This window comes from Cephus cinctus, unplaced genomic scaffold (assembly GCF_000341935.2).
Source record: "Cephus cinctus unplaced genomic scaffold, Ccin1 Ccin1_scaffold0087, whole genome shotgun sequence".
NCBI lineage: Eukaryota > Metazoa > Arthropoda > Insecta > Hymenoptera > Cephidae > Cephus > Cephus cinctus.
In genome coordinates, this window is record NW_014332826.1 from 30,473 (window position 1) to 49,910 (window position 19,438).

At 42.2% G+C, this 19,438-nt stretch overlaps 1 protein-coding gene and 1 long non-coding RNA gene across 14 annotated transcripts in view; one reads left to right on the forward strand and one right to left on the reverse strand.

Annotated features, from left to right (window-relative positions):
* Positions 1-19,438, reverse strand: part of LOC107272706 (poly(rC)-binding protein 3) — a 73,866-nt gene that overhangs the window by 11,619 nt on the left and 42,809 nt on the right. For 5 of the 11 annotated variants that reach the window (XM_025090659.1, XM_025090645.1, XM_025090638.1 and 2 more), the window contains exons 2-5: positions 7,068-7,329; positions 3,465-3,521; positions 2,954-3,352; positions 2,369-2,767 (exon numbers count right to left, since the gene is read on the reverse strand). In XM_025090659.1, coding sequence (XP_024946427.1) covers positions 2,369-2,767; positions 2,954-3,352; positions 3,465-3,521; positions 7,068-7,148 — 936 coding nt within the window. In that variant the 5' untranslated portion in view covers positions 7,149-7,329. Of the gene's footprint in view, positions 1-2,368; positions 2,768-2,953; positions 3,353-3,464; positions 3,522-7,067; positions 7,330-10,452; positions 10,825-12,076; positions 12,281-19,438 lie in introns of those variants that run through there. The other 6 variants (XM_025090679.1, XM_025090672.1, XM_025090649.1 and 3 more) reach the window with 3 other exon arrangements.
* Positions 12,310-16,173, forward strand: LOC107272724. 3 transcript variants are annotated; one of them, XR_003061513.1, is made up of 4 exons: positions 12,310-12,961; positions 13,634-13,883; positions 14,102-15,217; positions 15,295-16,173. It is a non-coding gene; the product is annotated as an uncharacterized LOC107272724 (long non-coding RNA). The 3 variants fall into 3 exon arrangements; XR_001539036.2 differs by having other exon boundaries at positions 15,302-16,172; XR_003061517.1 differs by lacking the exon at positions 15,295-16,173 and having other exon boundaries at positions 14,102-14,543; positions 14,664-14,936.

Here is a 19,438-nt window from a genome sequence, read left to right on the forward strand (position 1 = left end):
GAGAGAGAGAGAGAGAGAGAGAGAGAGAGAGAGAGAGAGAGAGAGAGAGAGAGAGAGTGAACAGAGACAGATGAATAGAGTCAGGATGGATCGAGTAGATTTAATAATTCAAAATGTCAACCGCGACGAGCGACCGCGACGTTTGCTTTTCGCTCGGTCGCTCGACGCACAAAAAGCGTCGCTAATTAGCAAACAGTCGGCTTTGCGCGACGAGAACCGGTTAATTATGTTTGCGATTTGTCGCGGTTCGCGAGCGGTCGCGTCTGGACGAGATATCGGCGATGATTTTTAATGACAATAATTAGTAACGCGAATCCGTAAATTCCGACCTAGAAGGAGCGACGGACCAGAAGGCAGGTAAAACGATTTTCCTATAGTTGGCGCCCTTCCTTCTTTTCCTTCCGTTTTTCTATTTTCTTTTATCGAGCAACCCAACAACCAACAAGAGAGAGAATCGTCGAGGCATCCTTAACAATATTCGTTTATCCGTTTCGCCGACAGAGCGCGCGCGCATCTCCTGGGTTCATTCGACGAGTCGATTTGCGGATTTTCATGCAGCCACGTGGATTCGTTCATCCTATCAGTCTTACGGCAGCCGAACCTTCGGATGTCTTTTTTTTTGTAACAAACATAAATCACACTGTGAAAAATACTTAACGCGATTACGTATCTCAAAGGCGAAACCATAGAAATCCGCAATTCGAAAAAGCGTACAAGCACTCATGCTAAGCAGGCTCGTTATTCGCATATGAAATTCGGATTTCTGTACCCTTGGCAAATTATTTATCGATTTTCATGCCTGAAGGACTGTTCAAAATTTCATATGCAAATTTGGTAGAGTACAGGGAAGGACGGCATCTCCATTACGTGGTCTTCGCTTCCGGATGCTCGTTAGATCCATTTTTTTTTTTCTTTTCATCAGCCGTCCGGACACGTGGAAAAACTCAATCTCGAATACCGTCATCCCCCGTGCTTGAACATATGCACCAGCTCTGACGCGAGATACGAAATCTTCTGAATTCCATTGATGAACTTTCATCTATCTTCTCGAGACGAAAAGGTAGGAAATATATATTTTTTTTTTCACTATCACTTCTCGGATGCTCTGCGTAGAGATGGTGCTAGAAAATTATCGAGCTATGCGAGTATACAGAATCAAACAAGTACAAGAACAATAGGACAGCATTGGAAGACATAGAAAAAAGACATACAAATGAAAGTACAAGCAAAGACAGACGTACAACGTGCGGATGAAGAGAAGCAAAGCTCACGTGGACGTGATATCAAGTAAAGAGAGTGTCGAGTTAACAAATATTTATCATTGTGAAAAAAAAAAATAATTGACACTCCCGTTATACTGATATAACGTGTGCGTGAAAAGTTACGACGGAGACATGGCCAGCTGCGTTTTTCTCCCCAAAACAAAAAAAAAAAAAAAAAAAAAAAAAAAAAAAAAAAAAAAAAAAAAAAAAAAAAAAAAAAAAGAAAAAGAAAAAGGAACAAGACGCATAGCATAATTTCCCTTGTTATTATTTTTCAATGAAAGCAAACTTTTCCCAAGAATAAAAAGAAAGTCTTGTTCTTAAAAGTAGATCCGCGCAGCGTGGTGCCGGAAGTTGGACTATCGAGCAAAAAGCTATGAGCGAGGTAAGAGGTTATATGGAGTGATAGGTAAACCGGAAGTTGGGATAGGAGCAGGCGGCCTATAGAATCCGTATGGGGGGGGGGGGCATTCCGATACACGTGAGGAAAACGTTACTACGTCCTGACCACGGGGTATAGCCATTTAAACGTTTCTTCAAAATACATATAATATTCGGTATCCAAAAAAAAAATATTACATTAAATTACTCGAAATTGCATTCAGAGCTGAATTCGATCGGATTTCCGAATGATTAGCATGTAACCACCGGTAGTGGATGTTATTCCAGCGATTACATAGAGATAGCATCTATCAAAAAGTTTAAAAAATATTACACTGAATCGTCTCATTTAAGAAAAATTTGCATCAACTGATACGCGAATGATTGTATGGAAAGCTTGTCCGTGCATATAAACTCGAATGTACTATACTTTCCTCTAAGGTTAGGAGACTAAGGTTAAAAGAGGTCAATTTAAGTTAGGCTATCCGCCGTGGCACAAGGAAAAGTTTAATAGCGGATTGACTTTGAGAAGTATCTCCTATGTCAGCTGTGTGTCGTGTGTCTCTGAAAAAGACGTGTGTAATAATAGTTGACGGAATTACGGGGTCTCAAGTGAGGGTCTGACGGTGATGGTGGTGGTGGTGGTGGTGATAGTGAACAGTGATAATGGTAGGTGGTGATGGTGGTCTCGGGGAACGGTGGGTCACGAAAAACAAAAGACTTACGGCGTCTGCCACGAGGTGTGCGGGCGGGAGGGCTGCCTGCAAGTGTCCACTCTTCAGCAGGGGGTCGGCGAGGCCTGCCACGCTGGCGTGTAAGGGGCTCGGGTGTAGGGGATGATGGGCCGAGGTAAGATGGGCAGGGAGCATGGGATGTCCGTGAGAAGCGGCAAAGGGGGAGGAGGGGTGGGCCGCGAAGGGCGAAGTAGTCAAAGTTTGGGTGTTGAGCGAGGGGGGCGCAGGCCCGGCAGGGGGGGCGGGCAATGGCAATACTGTACTTACGTCCGAGTGGGCGGGCACCGCGTAATTACCCTGGATGGTGTAGGCTTGCCCACCAGCCAGGATCACTGGCCCACCAACTTGGGGTTTGGGGCGATAAGGGATCGTGGCGCCTTTGGGAGGGGACTGAAAACAGAATAAATAAAATAAATATGAGTCTTCGGTTAGTACAATATCTAATGTATAATTTTGTTTAACTATCTGTCCACCTTCTAACAAAGGTATCGCTACTAGTAGTATAAGAGCACGTGAACAGTGAGCCAGGTAATGGACCTCGTGATCGGACCCGAGTACCTGACACAAGGTGCGTACCTCTAGCATGACGCAGCAAATGTGATAGATGCATTGCGTAATGGCCTCGCTCGTTCCCGATATGGTGACGGCTCGTTCCGTCGAGTTGGGAAGCATCTCCGAGGCGACCTGAATCGACGCACCGGTCACCTCTCGAATTTCCTTTATCTTCGAGCCTCCCTTGCCGATAAGGGAACCGCACTGGGATGCCGGGACGATGAGTCTCAGGGTGATCGGCGGTCTTGGAACGCCGCCGCCGCCTCCGGCGCCGCTTCCCTGAATGTCATGGAACTGCGAGCACCATTCCTCGAATTTCTTGCATATCAGCGTAAACGCCTTGAAGATGGAGTTCGTCGGGCCCGTGACGGTAACTATACGTTCTGGGCAGGAGCCATCGGAGATGTTGATCTTGGCGCCGGACTGTTTTTCACAGAAGACACGATACATTAGTTACTCGTATTACTCGCTGGATGGAAGGAATCTCAACGTTATATCTATTATGCTGCGTATTCTGCGCATTGAGTGAACTTACTTCCTCGCGGAACCTCTTCACGATCTCTCCCTTCTTTCCGATAATGCTGCCGACCTCCTGAAATCAAAAAATAATATTTTATACTCATGACAATTTTTTTTCGAGCTTTTCAGGGTCGTTAAAGAACAAAAAAAAAGGCGATTGTCGACGTAGCTTGAGACGCCTACAGCTATGAATAGTTCGACCACTAAGAAATATATTAAAACTGTACAGGTTTGCGCTCTCATCCAACTGTCTCTCGAACGCATCTGACCCCCGATAATGTCAGCTATGCCTAGACCACCAGGTATGTGCTTCCTCTAAACTTATTGTTAGATGGAGCCAAGTTGAGGTCGATCAAATGCCAGCAAATGTCCTGGTGGATCTTACACCGAAGTATCATGGTAGCCAAGGAAAATCAAGTTTTATGTACATTCATCCGTAAGTGACCTAGGTAAACTTCATTTGACGAAAGTATTTATAATCCATTCGAGCAAGAGAGAAAAAACAATCGATGCCACCTGTATAAATGATACAGGAGCAAACTCGACTTATCGTCTTCTTCGATTCTATGAAATTTTTATGTCGCACGTGAGTGCGAGAGAGACGAAGCGATTTGCCATAACGCGCGCAAGAAAGAGACAGACGGATCGAAGACGACAAGAACAAACAACACAACGAAGAGAGGAATTTCCTACGAAGGAGGACTTATCTTTGCTGAATCAGCAACGCGCAAAACAATATCAGGGTTGTTTCAATATGAACACACTCAGGTTTTTAAACAACTATGTACTCTCGTCAGAATTCTGCTGTACTCTTACTCCACATGCTGTCGCTTCTCGCTACAACTGTTACTTGGGAAGACTTTTCTATGGCTTGCGCCGTCCCAGCCACTGACATCCATAAACTTTCTGGGTACCCTTTAATATTTTTTTTTCTTGCTCTCTTTTTCTACGTTTTACGTACTATACGTAAACTCGTATTCGCTTCTACGTTCAACTTTCGGTCCTAATTAAGTCGACTAACGTTACAATGGACGCTTACAGTCCATTTTTCTTACTGCAACAATACACCGGATCTTCTTTCTCTTGTGTTAGTTCCTCGATCCCTTCCTTGCATTTTGTTTTCCTTTCTTTTGTTATCCTTTCGCTTCCATCCATTTCCTTGCTTCTTCCTCGTGATCTCTCACAGTCAGTACCGACCAAGGTAGTGCCTTTCGACGAGAGAACAATATTGATCTCAGTACATAGCGGGTGCGTTTACTCGAAACGTTGAAACGAACAGTATTGTCTTTATCGTTAGACTGCCAGTTTGTGTATACACGTCGTATTCAGTTTTATGTATAGAAAACATATTACATACCTAAATATGTTTATATACAACAGTTGCAATATTGAGACAAAAAAGGGAATATTGAAAAACAATTAATTATCCTTTGATATGGGACTCTAACATAAATACATACAGTCCTGTGTAAGCTGGGAATTGTTTGATCTTTTTTTTTTTTGACTGTTTGAGAAAATCTGTATAGTCTGCAGGTCTGCGTGTTCTCTCACTCGTTATAGGATTAGCTGAATTTTCCATGGGCTTTATCGTTATTAGGGAATATCACGAGAATGCTACCGCTTGAGAAACCTGCCACTTTACCACATTCCTTGGATCATTACTAAAGAGAGAAACGGAGCCGGATGTCACAGTAGCGAAAAGCATCGTCGGCAGAACAAGAAGAAGCCGAAGAGGCTTAAGAGATGAAGAGACAGAAGAAAGAAAGAAAAAAGGAAAAAAGAAGAAGAAGTGGAGGAAGTGACTGGAAGTCAGCCAATTATTGAGGTACCCAGGAGTCTCGCGAAACTTACGAGATCGAGGTCACGGCTCAAGAATCGACCCGGCACACGCGGCTCGAGGGGAATGGCCGCGCGCTGATTGGTCGAAAAAAAAATGGATGAAAATGGCGAGAATCGAAAGGCGCAGGAGCGTAGTAAAAATTTGACTGGTATAATGGGGATGGCAGGAAGAGAGCGAACGCAATTCGGTATTGGAGAATCGGTTGGCCGACGGCCCTGGCTCTGATCCAGCCTGCTGGAACCCATGAAGTTCCCAAGATACATGTAGGTAGACCCACGTTGAAGATAAATAGGAACTTTTCGTGGATCAAAAGGAAGAACGAAGAAGATAAGACACGTAGGAGATACATTGGCATCAGCCGTACTGAGGAAGAAAAATGGTGGTTAAGAGACTTTGAAGTGCCCTGGCTTGTCTTTTGATTTGTACAGTCTCCAGGAGCTATCCGCGTAGCAAGACGCGAGCATGCGCCAGGAATTCCTTGCCAATTGGCAGATTCTACAGAGGCAGGGTTATCTGTGCAAGGAGCTCGGGGGAAAAAAAATGCAGAAGAGACGGCGAAAAACAAACCAAAGAAAATGGTACGAGGTCTCGTTTGGGGACTGTCGTCGCGTCGACTTCCCGCGAGGCTCTTCCTAAAGCTACGTACGTAATTGAAACGATAATGGAATCGCGATCAGCATCGGGCCGAACGATTGGCCGTCGGCGCTGGCCGAAGTCCAGTCCGCGTCACTTGGTGGCTACTTTGTCAGACATAATACTCGTAGCCAAAAATGCAGCCAGACGTATTCACTTCACCCGTGGAAACGTATTGCAACCAGGAATGAAAAGATTCGAACGATCCGCAGACTCCTCGCATATTTGTACAGTACCAATGACAAAATTCCTTGGCAGGTCGGCCGAGCCAGGCAAAGAATAGGGAATAGAGAATTTAAAATCTCCGTGTCGTGGATGTCTGATACGTAAAACGTGAAGCGCAAAGGGTTCTAAAATGTCAGGAAGCCCCGCGCCATCGAGAGGTAAAAACATGTGACGTAATGAGATTTGACATGGAAGCACTTCAGACAAGTCGGGGGCGACCGAGGGTCTTGCCAGGGGCGTATATGCGAAGCCCTTCAAGGGTGTGCAGTAAGGGAAGAAGAATAGAGGATGGCGAGTAAGGGGGGCCGGCGAACGAGGTGAATTTTGAGACGAGGAGTATCGTTCAGATATGCAGAAACGTGCAATAATTTCCGTGGCGCACTTCAGCACGATCCGCGAGGAGGCCACGGCGCGTACGTAGGAAGCTTGGTTTACGTCTGCGTTGAGGCCAATCTCAAGATGCCCAATGATACCTCGTAGGTCAGGGAATGGAAGAGTAGGAAGATCAAGAACCTAGACAAAGAGAGAAACATTATTCAACGTGGAATCTAAATTCTTGGCAATGGTCACGGTATTGGCCACCGTCATACCAAGTAACATCATCGTTCCTTACGGCCGCAGATAAGAGTTTTGATTATCCATCCTCGTCCTGAAGGAATCCTGTCCGATACCTGCCTCGACAAATCGTACTCACCAGGTATCCAGAGTGTCCATGACCCGAGTCAATAATATAAATCGGTCAGACGTAATCCGTGCCAAGAGAGTAGAAACTCTGAATCACAGGTTTATATTTTGCTTCTCGAACCCATCGACATCGCCACTAAACTCAAACTAAAAGCTTAAATCTAATTTTAATGGGTCCGGATGACGTTTACTTATAAGGATATGTTGAGCGGTCCCTTAGGAACCGGTGATCCATACCTTGCCTTGCATGATGAGGCGAATTGTCAATGTGACCGACGGATCGTCGTTCAGCATTGGCTTGCTGTCCATACCGTCCATGGCTGCGTCTATCACGAGTTCACGGATCTGATTGTTGCGGCTGGCTTTCGCAGAATTGACTGGAACCAGGGGAGCGGACGAGGACAAGGAGGATAAGGGAGAGGTTAGGCGAGTGATTTTGGCTGGGGGACACTCGGGGGACGTGCTTCTTAAATGCTCCCAGGTAGGCTCAGACTTTACACTGTAAACATGAGAGAAAAACAATATTAATATTCTCCACTCCCATTGAAAACATGATAGTTAACACGAGCTCTTGTATCCCAGAGCTGTGTACAATAATAAATATGGCGCACCAGGTAGGAGAGCCAGTATCGTCGGTAGAAGGCAATGAAATTGTCAGTTATAGTAAGAGGCTCTAATCTATTCCCACCTATAGTCTAGACAATACTATGCCGTGCTACGGTACCCAATAGAACTGTATAGTAGCTCTACCTGAAGACTCTGGTTGGGATTATTTCAGTACCTACCAGGTAATCTACGATCACCAGGTGCTCCCTACCAAAAAAAAAAAGGTTTACTGTACCCATGAAACAAGAATTATTCGTGAATCGGGTGAAAATGACAAACCGACAATAGTAACTGTAATCCCAACCGATTTCTCTGTGCACATTTTAAGTGCATTGTCAGTGCCTCGACCATGGCGAGATATAGTGCAGCTGATGATTCAATAGACAATTTTCCCGTACGGTACGACGTAGTAAGTCGCACGACTTTTGTTTATTAGTTTATACGAAGCTCGTTATCAAGGACCGAGAGAACGTCGTTACTCGTTGATTTTACCGGCGATTGAGAACCGATTAAGAAACAATGACGAATGAGGAAACAAAGGCTTTGAAAAAAAAAAGTAAAAAAAGAAAGCAAACAGAAAAATAGACGGCGTGCAAAAGATGCTCTGACGTAAAGATACACAGAGGGGACGAGGAGACACGAGGAGGTAGAGAGCGCGGAGCGAGGGAAAGGGAAAGAGAGTCATGAGAGAAAGAGAGCCATAAGGGTAGGTGAGAGCGTTAGAGAGAGAAAGAGGGAAAAAAGCGGGTCGCAGAGCGAGGCACGGATCGATTGTAACCACGGAGAACGCGTGACGTCGTGAATTTTCTAACGTTAAAGTCGCCTGGAAAACTGTAAGACATATAGGTATACATGGGCAAGGCGTATTCTGCGTTGCATGCATGCACACGCAGTGACGCCAACCGCGCATGTACTACGTGAGCCAAAGAAAAATATTTTGCGCGGCCCCGAGAGGAAGAGAGAGAGAGAAAAGGAACGGTTTACCGTTCCCACCATAGCAATCTACGAACGGAACATTCGGCGTTGTCGTTTTTCATTCCGATAATGCTAATTACCCTCGCGTACCACAAGCCAGGGCCAATTGAATATTGCCGGCAGTTTTATAAGCTCCTATGTGCATCGCAGTACATAACCTCACTTCCGCTCGAATCCATATCTCGTCTTCCCTGTGCCCCTTGCATCTGCCTGCGAACGATGCAAAAGTACAAAGGGACAGACGTGCATGGACGGGTTTCTGACTCTGGTCCGTTATTACAGAAGCACTCACACACATTAAAAAGACTCATAGAGACAGAGGAATGTTATACGCGTATCTCAGACGTGACGTAGAAACGTGTTTTTAGAGCGTGTTAATGCAGAGTGCGTACTGTCGCGTTGTACGGTGGAATTTCTGATGGAAACGGCTCGTGAGCCTTAAAGTTCGACGATACGAAAACTGGATTTTTGCGTCCCGCCGGTTGTCGAATAAAGGCGCACGGGTGTCTAAGAGAAAGAAAGAGAGAGAGAGAGAGAGAGAAAGAGAATATGGCTGATGCGGGTTGGAAAGAATGAGAAATAAATGGCGCATGAACCGGCCTCGGGTACAGGAGCACGTTGCTGTTGAAAATAGAATTTATTCGTAGTCGCGACGTACGAGCTTTTCTACGCGCGGCATATTATTCTTACTTCGTATGCAAGAGAAACCTGAAGTACGCCGTGTGTGTTACGAGGATATAATGTTCAGATATGAGAATGACAAAGAATTTTCGCGCCTACGACAATGTCCCGGTATATTGTGCAGGATAAGGAAAGCACATAGGGAACGAGAGAGGATAGAAAGAGAGAGAAAGAGAAAGAGAGAGAGAGAGAGAGAGAGAGAGAGAGAGAGAGAGAGAGAGAGAGAGAGAGAGAGGTGTAGACGTCTGGCGTGGGCAAACTTTGAAACGTTGTTTGTTCGAAGCCTAGAGCGATAACCATTCTGATAATGTCGCGCTGACACGATACGATGTGAATTCAGCTTGAGAACTCAACGAGAAAATGTCGGTGAGGTATCATAGCCGTAGTAGGTTACAGAGTGGACGGTTATTTATCGCAAGAGGCAAACAGAAATGGCGTGTGCGTTCCGGCTTTACCGTACTCCGATATGAACAAATGGTGTCTGTAACGGGGTAAAAAAAAAAGAAGAAAAGAAAAAAATATGCGTACATTGAACCGAAAGAAAGGCGAAAACTAGATTTTCGACTCGTATTATCGTATATGCTAAACACCATGGTAAACTCTACTAGACGGAAACGGATATATGCTAAATGCTCAAAATTTATTAAATATTATTTTTTGTTCTCATTTCGTGCACTTGGATTATTCTTTTCAAAACATTATAGTCTATGAGCAGAAATTACATAAAAAATGATATAATCCAAGGCCTGAACGTGTCGATCGAAGGCGTGCTTCGGTCACGGAGAAACGTCGACCATTTTCCACTGGTTCGCGATAACTACTCTTGCTCTCTCTCTCTCTCTCTCTCTCTCTCTCTCTCTCTCTCCCTCTCTCTCTCTCTGTTTCTCTCACTCACTCTCTTTACGAGAGTGCACGAGACCCGTAGGAGGACGCCATGCGGAAGCAGTAATTTTTCCATGAGAGACGCGAGGATGATTTTCTTTTAGCATGGCAAGGAGAAATTACGGGAGTTCCACAAATTTACACGAGGATTAGTAACCGTTCACTTCCACTTGCGAGGGCATCTCCACTAGACGATAGAATATATATATTCTCAGAATCGAATGCGACGCCTCGCCAATTATATTTGCCAATAACGACAGGCGTAACGATACCACGTAATTATTTTAAGTGTGGAAACAGTACAGGGTGCTACGTAGTCTCATAATAAAATCGCAAAGTTTTTCGATGCCGGCGGCGTGCTTCGATTTTAACCACAGAACACCAGTGCTCGCTCTCGTACGCGTATTCATTCTGGTAGAACGTAATTTTTCTCTGTATAACGTAGGTTTTACGTGTCGTTTTTAATGATTTTTTTTACCTAAAGGCACTCCTCAGTCATCGGGACAAATTCCGGACCGCCTCATCGGCACAGCACTCCGTGTACGAACAGGAAAAAAGCACTACACTACGCGACACGAGAAAACAGCACCACCTCGGCGGAACGCGAACAGTTCTGTCTCGTCGATGAGCGGCGCTACATGCGGCGTTGTTGCGTGTACGCTGCCGACTGGTGGCGCCACCTAAAATGGCTTCCCTCCAGTGGAAAAGCACCGATGTGCGGCGACGCCATTGTTGCACTGTTGACGGTTCCGTTACTACGCTAGTCAAAAGAAACCCGGGAGTATTCAAATGAGACTACCACCAAATCAACTGTGTTAATACTATACATTAACTTATATTAAAAGAGTGACAATTTAAGAGATAAATAAAATTATTTATGTATCCACTTAAAACGCTATACAATTAATATGTGGATGACAAAATTAAGCGTTATGACAAATCGTTCCAATAATGATACTCGGAATGAATATCTTCCTGGTTCTGTTGAATGTAAAGAATGATACAAATTACATGACAGTTTGGCACGTTCAATATTGTGTGTACGTTGAACGTATTTTTCCTCTTCTATTCTATTCTGCACTGTGCCTACGGAGCCAAAGTCGTGTATACAGTGCCTTCATTTTTTAATAAAGCAAACACGTGAAATTCTATTCTCGTGTTAGATATTTACTTATTGCATAATAACGTGTTAGCTCGTTACTTGTGAGAAACTCCCACGAGCTAAGAATTTCCGAACCCGTTCGCTTCTGGGCGTTGAAACTTTTCCTGCGGTTTCAAGGACGATAATGAAATAGGTCAACAAGTGGATATGTACTGCTAATGTGAAAAGATATATATAAGTATACGTTTTAATGTTTCGGTGAAATTGTTCATATCCATGCGACAATACCTTCTCTCTAGCTAGTCTGTGTTACTATATTAGATTTTATCTAGATATCCAATAAAATCCTAATATCAATCAAAAACTAATATTTATAAATTCCTATTTCAAAAAATGTTAGCCCTTTCGAGAATATTCTGTGGAAAATCGAGACTTGATTAATGACAAATACGATACATCTGCGATATACGCTTACAGTAACAGCAAACGGTACCCGAGAGTAGACCGTGGACTGGGACGTTCATTTTTCCCAAAGTGGACCGTCGATTAATTAGCGGAACCGCTTTGAGGGGGATTTGAAGGATAAATGGGTATAACGAGCAGGCGAGCGAGACGAAATCATTAGCATCCTATTGGAAGGAGGTACAGGACCGCAGATAAACGAGATCATGTACATACATACGTACGTATAAATACGCACGTAAAAAAAAACATAACTAATCTAGTACGTATATGAGAAAACAATAAAAATTATCGTTTACGAGCTGACGAAGTAGCGAAAGCACGACGTCAAGCGTCTCTAAACAGGTTAAAAAGAAAAAGAAAGAATATAAAGAAAAATTGTCCTGAGATATTCTACAAGCAAAAGAAATCTACAGTTACACCGCAACGGAAAAAAAATCTTAAGAGTCTTAGAAACCTATATAGACGATTTGTCAGTACTTGTCACACTCTCATTTTCAGAACGTTAAGAAAAGACCAAAAACGGACTCATACATACTGAAAGCCGGTGTTAATTCCGATTTACTCTTTGAATTCATTTGAATTTCTCGTGTGAATTCCTTAGTCATTGTCAACAGTTGCTCGAGCGATTAAATCCACATTCTGGATATCCAATAGAATTTCATTGTCGGTCGAGCCGGAAAGTCCTGAAACTCTAACGAAATCTCATCGGTACACGATCAAAGATTCCGGACACGTTTACTATTTCGCACTGACGCCTAAGGTAAACCGTTCTCGTAGCGACGGGATTAATTTAACGACATCGTATACAGGAGGGCGCTCGGTAAACCCGTGGCGCCGTACCGTGCGGATAAGATTGAAATTAACTCGCTACTCGAGCGTCGACAGTTTGGCTGTCAAGCGATACAACAGACAGACAAAGAGAGAGTGAGAGAGACGGCATCAAAGCTTCAGTACAAGACAATGAAATTGCGTGAGCATCCTCAAGGGAATTACGTGTTAACGTTCAGTGGAGATAGCGAAGTAAATCAAAAATGAAAATGACAAAGTGGTGCGTGTGACGTAATCGAAAATAGTTCTGACAGTAGCAGCACTAACTGTAGCTGCAGTAATGCCAGTACCTATGCTAAAACATAAGTTTGTACACGGTTATTGACGAATCGATAAACCGATAGGTCATAACCTATACATAGAAGTAGCTCGGAAGCTTACCGCTCTAGAAACGACGATTTGAACGAACGAAATTCACATCGGTCCGTTACACTTCTAACTCGGTTCTACTGAGCAGGAAGAAAAGGTAGAGAAAAAGAAAAAAAAACTAGTCAAATCACCCTGACAATCTTCACCCCATATTGGAGGTTAACCAGGAGTAAAATGAAGCGGGAAATTTAAAGGAGCCCCTTATACCTCACGTAAATGGAAGGTAATGGTCCTGCTTTACGTGTTTGTTAACCGTAAGTAAGTGTAGCGCATGCATTCAATGAGTACTCCCTAATAATCGGATTATTGAAACCATACATCTCTTGGTTTAGAGTAGCTTTTTTTGGCTTGAGAAAAATATTTTTTTATCTTATCTATAATGAACCCACTTTTTTTATATATTCCTACGACACTGTCCTCGTCTACTTTGGGTAAACTAATTGACGTTTTTAAAGTCACGCCGTTCGCCATTATGGCAATAATAATAGCTCGCCATGGGCAACGCCAGGAATTTAATTATCATTTTAGGCCGCGCGGAAAGCAATTATCGGAAATTCAGTTTGCGATGGTCAGCGGCACCACTTCCACGAGGATGCCAGAAGGGTTGGTGGGTGGCTGGGTTGTCTGGTAGAGGAAAAGTGAAGCTCGAACCAGTCTAGTCTAGGGATAATAGTGGTAGAACGTTAATTTTATACCAATTTCCCATTTTTTCATTATAATTTGAAAAAATTTTTGTTACATTCCTAGATCTCAGAAAGTTCTATGTATCAGCATACGTGCATTGCATATGTGCTCTCATAGTATTATACGCATTATATGTATATCTGTGTACATGGGAATTTTTAGAAAATAACGACCAGCATAACCTCTTGGTAATATTGTAAATGATTGACAGAAATACCAAGAGGATCTTCAGGCATTTATTGGACATCACGTAACCAACATCGAAATCCAGGAACAACATTCAGGAAAGCGTCGCATTTCCATGACGAGATATACGATGGAATAATTAGAAGCTTGAGAGTGTTCAATGAAAATTAACCAGTCAGGTTGAAAGACGATCTGGAGTGGCTAAAGAGGACAGCGTCGATCGTACTCTTTAATTAACCGATAAAGACGATTTACTAGAGTGACCCTTTCATCAAGTAAGTTACCTGTCTATATCTATATACGTATACCAAATAGAGTAGTAATGTCGCCTTAATTAACAGTTTGCAAAAGTCTTCAATGAGAAATGGAGACAGTCGTCAAGTGTTAAATAATTTTCTACTTTCACAGTTCTCCAATGTCTTATTCTTAAAAGACCCTTTACTATAACCTCTTTATTTTATTTTTTATTCCTAAATGATTAATCTTCTCCTAGGTCTGTGTCTATGATTTATGCACGTATACTTTGGCCAAATGAAAATGACGATAATGCTACGTCGATAAGGAAGTTCACTGCTTTACGATTTGAAAGCCCATCGACCGTTGGGATGGATGGTTTCCGGTTTACCTAGAGTTTCTATAGAAAAACCCACAGACGGGTTCAGGACAAAACAGGAGAAAAGGCAAATACAGTCTGGCCAAGATGCGAATATAGAGTTGAGAGGGAGAATTGAGATGGTTTTCATGAAAGTTTCACCGTCTGTATTTTGTCGTGGAAAATTCCTTCCAATTCGAATCCGCCATTTTCTGTTTTTAAGGTTCAAAGTTCCTTGCCAATATCAGTGGCATCCATTTTCAGAGAAACTCTTAGGAATGACCCTTTAACAGGAATTTCTGATAACGTGCAAGAGGAAGATAGGAATACGAGGACTATTACTGTGAGGAATGAGTAAAAAAAAATAAAACTTAAGCTCAGTTCACAATTGGTGATCCGTTTGCCGCTAATTTGAGAGCTTGCAAAAATGTCCGTCATTGTTTTGCTTCATTTCAATTCACAGGGCTAATTGCGACCACGCGAATATCTGACGAACTCACAGAGGGACACAGGGAGTAGCCCGAGGCCCGGAAAACTCTTTCATCTGGTAGCCATTGTTCTCCTTCTCTCTCTTTCTCTTTCCTTTCACCCTTCCTCTACTTTCTCCTTGTATCCTAGTATCGTTAGTCTTATTCCATCCTTAGTCTAAAATCTCCACCGTCACATTCAATCCTAGAAAAAGAGTCTGTTGTTTAATCAGGCCTCGTTAGGTACTAACTACCCTCGCAAAAAAAAACAAGTTCCTATCCTAATATTTAATAACGCCAAAAACAACCCCTTATTTCTTTTCAAACCATGAAATCCAACTAGAATTACAAAAAATATATATAGAGGGATACTCAAAACTGTTCTATCAAATGAAGATAGTTTCATTATAAAAATTAATAATAATTAAATGAACGTTTTAACTTCAGGTGGTACAATAGTCCTCAATCACCATATATACTCATCGATAACTTAAATACTGTTCAAAGTTTCTACGATGAGCACTTGTATAACAAATATTTTTTTCACCAAGTAAGTTAAGAACAATCCAAGGGAATTAACTGAATCCTCAATGATCCACAAAAGAACACTAGGACTGTAAGGAAAAGTTTTAAGGTGCCTGATGCTATCAAACTGGCAGTTAGGAAGCAATCGACAAGACTGAAGAAGCTCAACCAATTTGCAAAGTACCAAGAAGTAGTTCTACTCAAGAAGGACAATCAACAAGAAAGTCATAGATACCTGTCACCGTCCAATAAGGATTGCAAGAATCCCTGAATATCCCATCCACATGGGAAAGTCCTAGGACTGCCTAGAGCCATCCATAAATCATGCAATTCGTGCGCCATTATAGTCAGGGTCCATCTGATGCTATTTCTCAAACCCATAAGGGGATAAAATAGTACTATTGGGATCTTAGAAATACGCCAAAGTGACGTTTGACCTATCCTAACCTAACGCGAGAACGACGTTGACAATACACAAAGCTTTATAACTTCATTTACAAGATTGAAACTAATAGAGTTCCATTAGGAAGACAAGACACACTAACCATTGCTAAAAGGATTTCCTATATACCTATACATACCATCAGATATGCCATCTTGATTTGATATTCTCAATATAATTTTCGACGCTCAATACTGGTTTAGACGTTCCAAGAATACAATTAATTGCAATTAATTAGTAATTATTGTCTATCTTGCCATTAATTAACATAGAATATTTGAGACAGTGGATTTTCTACCAGGCTATGGCAGAGAGCACTTCTCTGGTACGCACGTAGACGGATAGTAATTAAAACGTAATTAGTTTGGTTTGCTACGGTTCTCCATTAATTGAGCATTGACGTGTATCGTGTTTACGTCGTACGATGTGGATCCCGACTAAAGGTACGAATTGACGATTTGTCTGCGCTGTCGCTAACTCAATTGTAAACGGTGCGATTTGCGATTATCTTTCGAGGAAGCAGTAGGTGGTAGTTCGACGCAGACGTACAGTCCTACCAATGCCAGGAATACCAACGTACAGTGCATATAGAAACCAGACATCTAGTAATAAATCAATGACTGTTACTGGACAGACTCTTATTCGCCGTAAAAGCATACGCTAGAGAGGGCCGATTAATCGAAATAGGAATTACGTTATTCGCCTCAATATTCAAGAGATTGATTATACTTCCTAGTTATACGAAGAATCGAATTTCTATGACAGTTCGATACAATATTTATTATTTGATCTTACTCGATGATACCTGTCAATTTCGTTTCTTTTATCTACGATATAATGACTACTCCCTCAGGTGTGCGAAATTAGAAATCACCAAGGTCTAAGTCCCTACCCTCGAATCCATTGACCAGGATATCACCCTGGGGCTATTGACTTGATGAAAGACCCGAGTATATAGATCGTCACCAGCGTTACGACCAAAAAAACATTCCTCCATACTCTCACGTTCGAGTTCACTTTCTCTCTAGGTACCAAGGGTGGTTTCCTTACGACATATGAAGTAAGACGTCGGTTAAAGGAGTAGCTGGATCTTTTTATGCTGTACGCGATATAGATATATGCATATCCTACGTCATCGGGGAGGTCTCCATAGCGATAAACTAGGAAAGCAGATGCGATGCGGCACTTTCGGATGAGTTTGAATCTCACCCCCCCCCCTGCCGCGGTATTCGTATATCTGCATACGTGGTTACATATGTAATAAGTACATATATATATATATATATATGTTCTAGTCTTTCAGCAGCCAAGAGCTCATCTCGTCTCATCTCAAACTTGAGTTATTAAATTCGGCCCAGCTTCGAATTTCCGGAGGGAAAAAATTTCTTTTTCACCCTCCGGCGCCAGAATTCGTCGGAATCTATATATGCATACGGAGGGTTAGCTATAACGTGTATAGCTATGTATATATAGTATATTATATATATTATATTATATATATTATATACGTATGCGTAGATGCGTGGTCGTACATTAAACCCACGAAGGCCGTAACCAGTTAGGGTTGTGCTTCGGGCAGCATCCCTTTTTCTTCCACCAGGATGTCTGGCGAACGGTATATTTTGCCGTAAGGGTAGAAAGTTTTCCCGAGGAATTTTCACCGGCAGAGTGCTAACGTTCCTGAGTGAGTGGCTGTCAGCTCTTGGCGAAGTGGAAAGCCCAGGATAATGGTCAGCTGTCGTACCGTCGGACCGAACCGTAGAAAATAACGGGGTAGCGATGCGGTAAGGGTGAGAAAAAGGAATATCGATTGAGTTTCGTGGGTTGTTGCTTAATTTCCTGGTGTTTAGGAGGCTTGTTGTCGCTATGCTGTAATGTATGCTGTATAGGGTGGGGGTTGAGAGGAATTTTCGTATGTGTTTGGGGGGGTCCATAGCTACTGGTTGATATGATTAAATAGGGTAAAGAGGGTTGAATTGACAAGTTAGCCCACTGCCGCGTAAGATATCAAAAGATTGTTATTATTTGAGTATAATAATAATTATTTATTTTTCATATAGCTGCACTGAAGCTATAGTATATTGTTACAAGTTTTGTAAATTTTCTTCCAAAATTCATATCACGTCTCAACTTTCGTCGGTGTGGCTGAATATGAAATTCATGAGTGCTGATAGAATCTTCTTGTGTTTCTGGTATTTTCACAGCAAGTGGTCGCCATATGTAGAATGGAATTTCAACGACTTGACTGCGCAACAACTCTTAGTGAGACGGACATTAGAAAAAGGACCCCATGGAACGCGTATGGCTACCTATAGTATTTTATATATCATGCCGGTATATGTATATTGTAAACATAGCTCGGAATTGCCAACGGATTATATACGGATGGAGATTGTAGAAAAAAATGTGCAAATATATGCCTAAGTACGGTATTACGGAAAATATGAAAAAGTTTAATTCTAGTATATCGAGCTGCTCAGACAATGTGAATATTGCGAATTTCAATGATAATAATATGCGAATTCTCTAATAGAATTTTACGAGTCTTAGTCGATTACAATATCTTTATTTACCGTTGGACATAGATTTTTGCGCGAATCTTGATTAATTAGTATTTTATTTACTCTCAGGTGTACGATTCGCGTATTTACGTTAGGCTTGTTATTAAAATGATTCGTAATTAACGTGATGAAATGACAGCTGTCAATTTACGATTTTCAGGATTGATTCGAATATTGTGTACGTCGATCGATATAAGTATCGGCTGTTGATCTGTTATTTTCGTGTACGATCGAGGTGTCCGATCAGCTGTAAGAATCAGGGAGAAACTGATAAATTCGAGGAAATGAAAATGCCTCGGGTCTTTCCGGACGCTCTCGGCTCCTGTCGGGTAATAAGCGACGAGGACGCGAGCTTCGAGTGAAAAATGTAGTGGCGCTCCGGTTTCCCGAATATATATATATATACACGTGACAATTCAAAGGGAGTAAAAATAGAATGGGTTTGAGAGATTGCTGCTGGCAAATCGAAGACCGGAAGATAAGGGAAACGAATAGATACGAGGGTAACGGGTGGGAAAAGGAAAAGGAGTAAAGCAAAAAGAAAAGCGTATATTGATTGGAATTTCAGGCGATTACTTTCGTTCCTGAAAAATTGAGCGATGTCTTCTCCTTGCACTTTTGAAAGCCACCCTTCTCTTTTATCGTATCACCCGCATGAAAAGCGACCCTCCATCATTTTTGGTTCCCATATCTCATATTCCACCCCTGTTTTTATCTTCCAAATGACTTTTCAATTTCAAAAAAAAAAAGCGATCCATACCTCTCGATCATATCGATCTCATATCCCGCAGTGGATCTCAATTTTATCTCCACGGATAATCTTCGAATCACGTAATCGCACGTATATACCCTATTGAGAGTTTAATTCAAAAGCGATAAAAAAAAATCACGTAAAATTAATCGTCTGCAAAATTTGACTCTGTCAAGAAAAAAATTGATCAAGGGTTGAAGGGTGAATTGGCTTTGACACTTTGACGTGAACCCCGATTGGTTCTGTCACGCGATTAGATAGTAATGGCCGTTTTATATCCAGTATAAAATCTCGACAGACATTACGTAGGTAGCTGAACAGCCTAAAGGATGATAAAATAATAAAAGAAGAGTAAGCGTCGCGGCGCTGATCCTCTCGGAGGAAAGTGGATCTTCAATCTGGATTTTATTTATCTTACTCCCAAGCAACGTCCCGAGTTTCTTTGTTCTCCGTGAAATCGTTCTACAAAAGAAAAAAAAAAAAAAAAAAAAA